Source organism: Lemur catta, chromosome 2 (genome assembly GCF_020740605.2).
Source record: "Lemur catta isolate mLemCat1 chromosome 2, mLemCat1.pri, whole genome shotgun sequence".
Classification (NCBI taxonomy): domain Eukaryota; kingdom Metazoa; phylum Chordata; class Mammalia; order Primates; family Lemuridae; genus Lemur; species Lemur catta.
This window is the reverse complement of record NC_059129.1, coordinates 34,909,213-34,915,732: the sequence shown is the minus strand read 5'-3', so window position 1 is coordinate 34,915,732 and position 6,520 is coordinate 34,909,213. Positions and strand designations below refer to the sequence as shown.

Genomic DNA, 6,520 nt, shown 5'->3' with positions numbered 1-6,520 from the left:
GTCGGCGCTCCCCTCCCCACCTTCTAGGGGCTGTGGGGGCGTAGCTCGGACGCCAGGGTGCTGGGGACGTCGTGAGGAGAAGGGTGTCCTAGAGACGGCGTTGACAGAGCCAGGACACGTGACAAAGCATCACGTTCTGCGGTCCGCGAGGCTGGAACCGGGCCGGTCACGTGAGGCGGGGGGGGAACACCATGGGGTGATGTGAGATGCGGGGTCTCTCAGATTACGTAGAAATGACGCATTCCAACCCCTTTTGGCAACCAGATTTCCGTTGTTCGAAGATGCGACTGTTCCGGTAAAGTGGGCGGGTTCTCATGTCCAGGCAGCTTCGCTTCCGGTCGGGGCTCAACAGCTTCCGACTTTCAACCTCCGCCTCTCCCTCCGGCGGGGAAGAGACGCGCCCCCGTGCGCATGCTCCTAATCACCCCAGAGGGGCGGGGCTGAGGCTACGGGAGCGGGCGGGGGGAAGAAAAGGGAATTCCAACCTGTGGAACCTTGGGGGGGTCCCCGCGGTCTGCTCCTTCTCATTGACTGGGCGGTGCAAGGGACGGAGCCACTGGTGGCTCGTGGAGGTGTTGGGGTCCGCAGGGTGAGGGAGGGGAGTGTCAGAGTGTCAGTGGGCTACGGGAATTCCAAACTTAGAACCTTGAGGCCCTCGGGGCCCAGGCGCCGGGAAAAGGGAGCTCAGGCCGCCATGCGGGACAGGACCCACGAGCTGAGGCAGGTGAGAAGTCCGGGCAGCAGGGTTGGGGACCGGCGGACGGACTGGAAAGCAGGACTCTTGGTCTTCGGGTCAGGGAGGGGTGGCTGATGGCCAGCAAGGAAAGTCCCGGAAGCCTGTGGGTGCTGCGGACGAAAGCTGCAGCAAGGAAGTGGTGTCAATGACTCTGTCCGTGGCAGGGGAATGACAGCTCGGACGAAGAGGACAAGGAGCGGGTCGCGCTGGTGGTGCACCCAGGCACGGCACGGCTGGGGAGCCCGGACGATGAGTTCTTCCAGAAGGTAAGAGGCTGGGGTCTTGGGCTGGACTCGCGAAGGGGCAGGAGGAGCCAAGGAGCAGCGCGGTCTGGAGTATTCCGTATCTCTTTCAGTCCTCTCGGTCACCCTCCCCAGGTCCGGACAATTCGGCAGACAATTGTCAAGCTGGAGAATAAAGTCCAGGAGTTGGAGAAGCAGCAGGTCACCATCCTGGCCACACCCCTTCCCGAGGAGAGTGAGTGAAACGCCGGGAGCAGAACGCATGCTCGGCCCGAGGGATTGTGGGGGTTGTAGTTCCATGCAGGTGGTGCCCAGGGTGGTTTGTTGAGGTAGGGTCTTCTTTTGGGGAGTCATGGCGTTTTCTTATTCAGGCATGAAACAGGACCTGCAGAACCTGCGCGACGAGATCAAACAGCTGGGGAGGGAGATTCGCATGCAGCTGAAGGGTGAGCTCCTGGAACCTTAGACAGAGCCTTCCCTCTGATTCTGCCCTGTTCCTGGGGAGTATGTGGCCAGTGATATATCCAGGTCATACAGCCGGCCTGGATCTAGAATCATCTCTGTCTCCTGGCTTCCAGTACATTGTACTTTCTATAGCACATGACTGCCTCTCAAGTTCTTTTATTTACAACGAAACCACTTCTGCAGTTCTTGCTGCCCACTGTGCATTCTTTGGGCAGGCAGATGAGAGTTTTCTTAGGAGACCTCTGCGTACCTGTGGGAACCCATAATGTAATGCAAAGAAAAATAAATTTTCTCCTGTCAGAGGCTCAGAATTAGTCTTTTTATGATAAATTATGTTTCCCTTACTCCTATGGAGACAAGCACCTCCCTATTGTGTGCCTGGGGTATGGCTCTAGCCCTGTGTCCTGGTCCCCAAATAAGTTTCAGAAGTCATAGGTCAACACCCCTTCCCCATACTTTTGTGTCTTCCCACAGCCATAGAGCCCCAGAAAGAGGAAGCTGATGAGAATTATAACTCCATCAACACGAGAATGAGAAAAACCCAGGTGGGTTTGTTTTTTCCAGAAGTAGGAAATTTCAGCAAGTGTTTCATAAATCATTAGATGGCAAATGAATGAAGGAGGGGCCCTTAGAAACCAAGTCCAACCTGATGATTTTCCAAATGGGGAAACTGAGGCTCAGAGAGAAAAAGAACTCACTCAAGGTCAAGAAACCAGGTCTCCTGATGCTCAATCCATTGTAAGGTACTGGTTGCTTTTCCCCTGCTCGATGAGAAGTTGCTGGTCCCCAGATATGACCTAGGCTTGGCTGTGGGAGACATGCTTTCCAGGAGCTGAGATGGGGAGTTAGGGTTGAATAGGGGACAATGACATTACTCATGTAGGACTTGGTGGGTTAATGGCTCTGCCCAGGGAAGGAGAGTGAGAGGTCAGAAATGACTGGCAGGTTTCCTGCCTATGTGACAGGGACATTCTCAGCCCCACAGGCAGAATTGAAGAAGTCAGGAAGAGGCTGGGTGCAGTGGCTCATGCCTGTAATCCTAGCACTCTGGGAAGCTGGGGCGGGAGGATTGCTTGAGCTCAGGAGTTTGAGACCAGCCTGAGCAAGAGCAAGACCCTGTCTCTACTAAAAATAGAAAAAAAAAAAAGTAGCCAGGCAACTAAAAATAGAAAAAATTAGCTGGGGCCAGGCACGGTGGCTCACGCCTGTAATCCTAGCACTCTGGGAGGCCCAGGCAGGCGGATTGTTTGAGCTCAGGAGTTCGAGACCAGCCTGAGCAAGAGCGAGACCCTATCTCTACTAAAAGTAGAAAGGAAATTATACGGACAGCTAAAAACACATATATATAGAAAAAGTTAGCCGGGCATGGTGGTACATGCCTGTAGTCCCAGCTACTCGGGAGGCTGAGGCAGGAGGATCGCATGAGCCCAGGAGTTTGAGGTTGCTGTGAGCTAGGCTGACGCCACTGCACTCTAGCCTGGGCAACAGAGTGAGACTCTGTCTCAAAAAAACAAAAAAGAAAAAGAAAAAATTAGCTGGATGTGGTGGCGCATGCCTATAGTCCCAGCTGCTCAGGAGGCTGAGGCCGGAGAATTGCTTGAACCCAGGAGTTTGAGGTTGCTGTGAGCTAGGCTAATGCCATGACACTCCAGCCCAGGCAACAGAGTAAGACTCTGTCACAAAAAGGAAAAGAAAAAAAAAAAAGTCAGGAAGAGGGCGACACTGACAAAGAACTTCCCTGGGGTGACATCGTAGTAAGGAAGTTTGAGGTGAGCTGACAGGCCCCTCTGGGAGCCCAGTGAGGAATGGTTTGGGGTTCTTGGAGGTCAGAGTTGGCCCAGAGCTCAGCAACGACACTGGAGTGGGGGTGGAGCAGTTTGGCAGTTTGGGCATCTTGAATGCATACAGCTGAATCCAGGAGAGAAGATATATCTTTGAAGAAGTAACTGCATGAAATGAGCACATTTAAGGCATCAGGAGAAGGGACAAGGCAGGGCAATAACCCCAGAGCAGATGTCCAGGTCGAAGGCCCAGGAGGGCCTGTTACATCTGGGCAAAATGCTGATCGCTAGCATTGAGCACATTTCTAGTCTAAGCAGCAAGGTTGGCATCAGCCAGAATGCAGCAAATGCATTTTGGATGCCTACTGTGTGCCTTGGGGAGCTGTTCAGGATACAGCAGTTAACCAAAGATCCATAGCCTCACGGAACTTACATGCTGGTGGGGGAACCAATCACCATAATACATAAGTAAATTATTTTAGAATGCAACTAGTATTAAAGAAAAAACAGGGGAAGAAGGATTGAGATTGCTGGGAGACGACAGGGTTGCAATTTAAATTAGGTGGAGAAAGCTTCATTCAGAAGGTGACAGTTGAACAAAAGACTTACAGGTGTTTGTGGGGAGTGAGGGTTCTAGGCAGGAGCAGTGAATGCAGAGGCCAGATGGGAGTGTGGGCTCTGTCCCGAGGAGTGAGGAGACCCCTGTGGATGGAGGGAAGGAGGGAGGGCAGGAAGAGTGGTCAGGAGGAGGAGGTAAGGGCAGAGAGCTGATAGGGGAAGGAGCAGATCATGAGGCCAGGTGGACCCCGGTAAGGGCTTTGGCTTTTACTCTGAGAGAAATGGGGGAGCCTGTCAAGGTCATCAAAAGGTGGTTATGGCAGCAAGTGCCTCATAACAGCTCATGCCATTTGCTCACCGTCCCGTGGGGATGCCAAGGCCCAGATGGGGCAGGGATGCCCCCTGGTGTGCCCAGCCTGCATTCTTCATCTTCAGCATGGGGTCCTGTCCCAGCAATTCGTGGAGCTCATAAACAAGTGCAACTCCATGCAGTCTGAGTACCGGGAGAAGAACGTGGAGCGGATCCGGAGGCAGCTGAAGATCAGTGAGTGATGGCGCCCAGCCCCCGGGGTCAGGTAACCCTGACCGGCTCTGAGCCTGGCCTTTCCCTTCACAGCCAATGCTGGAATGGTGTCTGATGAGGAGCTGGAGCACATGCTGGACAGTGGGCAGAGCGAGGTGTTTGTGTCCAATGTGAGTGGTCACAGCCAGCCTCCCTCTGCTGTGCCTCCCATCCTCTCTGAGGCCCAACCCTGTCTGATTAAGGGCATCCTGAGGCCCAGAAGGGAATTAACTAGCATTCCTGAAGTCATTCATCAGGTTGTAGGCCAGAGGGCTGCCCCAGAAGCTCACAGGGAACTTCTGACCTGCTGCTGGTCTCCCTGTAAACTGTCCCCCCACTCCTGTCCACCCCCCAGATACTGAAGGACACGCAGGTGACTCGACAAGCCCTAAATGAGATCTCGGCCAGGCACAGTGAGATCCAGCAGCTTGAACGCAGTATCCGTGAGCTTCATGAGATCTTCACTTTTCTGGCTACCGAGGTGGAGATGCAGGTGGGCGCCCCAGGCAGCTGCCAGACTTGAGACTGTGCTCAGTCGGAACCACCAGCCATGACTGTCAGCCTTACTTCCATTCTTAGCCATACCCCCAGAATCGTGCCCCGCTCCACAGCTACCCAAATGGCCACTCCTTTATACACAGCATCCCCCCGTCTCCCACCTTGAGTCTGCGCCAGGTATGCCCTGACCCTGGCTCCTCCTCTACCAACAGAATCCACCCATAAACCTTGAAGAGCACCAGTCAAAGATGCCCCTTAGGGAGTCTGTCTCCTAAAATCCATACAAGGTTGGGGTAGGGGTGGTTGTTTGGGTTAAGATGAGTTTCTAGCCCTGCCTGGAGGAGCTGTCCTCAATTGTACTAAATTCAGTGCCCTTTTGCAGCTGGGAGTTACAGGGAAGGGATCTCATTCAGTAGGAATACCAGGACCTGAAGGCTGGCGGTGCCAGGAGGAGGCAGGGAGCGGGAGGGCTTCACAGCAGCTGGGAGACAGGCCTAGAAGAATGGGTACATTCAGACAGATTTGTGAGGGGACAGAAGTTGAACGTCTGTGGAAGGTATGAGCCATTTGAGGCACATAGCTCCAAGCCACCACTGCAAATAGAGATGTATGGGGCAATGGAACAGGGCTAGAAGGGGCTATGTGAGAGAATGGGGCTGGAAGCCATCCTTGGGAGTCTGAACTTGTGTCAGATCTGGTCCTACCTCTGTCTCTGTTAGCCCAGTGGTTTTTTCCCCTGTCTGTAGTGTCCTTCAATCGTTTGGGGCTGGGTGGGCAAAGCTGCTGCTGGCTCCCTGACCCCCGGGCATCCCTACCTCCGCAAACCACCCTGTCCTCTGTAGGGGGAGATGATCAACCGGATTGAGAAGAACATCCTGAGCTCAGCGGACTACGTGGAGCGCGGGCAGGAACACGTCAAGACAGCCCTAGAGAACCAGAAGAAGGCGAGGAAGGTGAGCCTCCCGGTCTGCCCCAGCCCGGGGTGGCCCTAAGGGATTTTCCCTGACCCCTCCTCTCCCACAGAAGAAAGTCATGATTGCCATCTGCGTGTCCATCACGGTCGTCATCCTGGCGGTCATCATTGCCATCAGCACACTGGTTGGATAATGTCGCACATTCTTGGTGAGATACTATGGGTCTGCCCTGGGTGCCCCATCCCTGGCCCCAGCCTTTCCTCCTCCCCTCAGACCCTCTTCTCCCTCCTTTTCTTGTAGGCACTGGGAGCACCAGGGACCCAGGGCCTGGCCTTCCCTCCCAGCAGCTGTGGGGGGCAGGACAGAGCCTCCAGCCAGACCCCCTTCTCACACTGGCCCCTGTGCAGAGGGGCAGACAGTTCTTCTGGGGTTGGCAGCTGCTCATTCATGGGGGCCTCCCCCTTTAGGCCATAATGTCTAGGGGAGGGCCTGCAGCATCCTGTTTGGCTGGGACATGTGGTTTTGTAAAAAGTTAAAAAGAAAAAAGAGTTGGACACCCCTGTGCCTGTGTTTTCCTAGAAGGGCTGGCCCAGGGCCTCCAGTATCCAGCGTCCCCCCTCCTGGCCATCCCTGGGGCCAGGCCCAGCCCAGGCCGGCTCGGGTCAGACTGCCCTAGGTGTGTGCCCACAGCAGGCTGGCTCTGCCCTTCTACTCTCCCACAGGATGGGGGGAGGGGCGATGCCCACATCTGGCTCTCGGCTCAG

At 54.9% G+C, this 6,520-nt stretch overlaps 1 protein-coding gene across 2 annotated transcripts; it reads left to right on the top strand.

The window, feature by feature from the left end:
* The first annotated feature begins 378 nt into the window (after nt 1-378).
* STX4 (syntaxin 4) lies at nt 379-6,312 on the top strand. Of its 2 annotated transcripts, none has more exons than XM_045543289.1 (11): nt 379-724; nt 901-1,002; nt 1,114-1,213; nt 1,350-1,424; nt 1,918-1,988; nt 4,218-4,326; nt 4,399-4,475; nt 4,700-4,837; nt 5,685-5,795; nt 5,866-5,964; nt 6,057-6,312. In XM_045543289.1, exons 1-10 carry the CDS (start codon nt 695-697, stop codon nt 5,947-5,949), a joined length of 897 nt encoding a protein of 298 aa, XP_045399245.1. In that variant the 5' UTR covers nt 379-694; the 3' UTR covers nt 5,950-5,964; nt 6,057-6,312. The 2 variants fall into 2 exon arrangements, with proteins under 2 accessions (XP_045399245.1, XP_045399246.1); XM_045543290.1 differs by having other exon boundaries at nt 430-724; nt 1,092-1,213.
* The last annotated feature ends 208 nt before the right edge of the window (nt 6,313-6,520 follow it).

What these genes read in the sequence shown, in the direction of transcription:
- STX4 (XM_045543289.1), top strand. Translation starts at nt 695, where the DNA reads ATGCGGGACAGGACCCACGAGCTGAGGCAG. An exon ending in GCGAGGTGTTTGTGTCCAAT is followed by an intron (nt 4,476 to 4,699) that starts GTGAGTGGTCAC and finishes TCCACCCCCCAG; the next exon opens with ATACTGAAGGACACGCAGGT. An exon ending in ACCAGAAGAAGGCGAGGAAG is followed by an intron (nt 5,796 to 5,865) that starts GTGAGCCTCCCG and finishes CCTCTCCCACAG; the next exon opens with AAGAAAGTCATGATTGCCAT.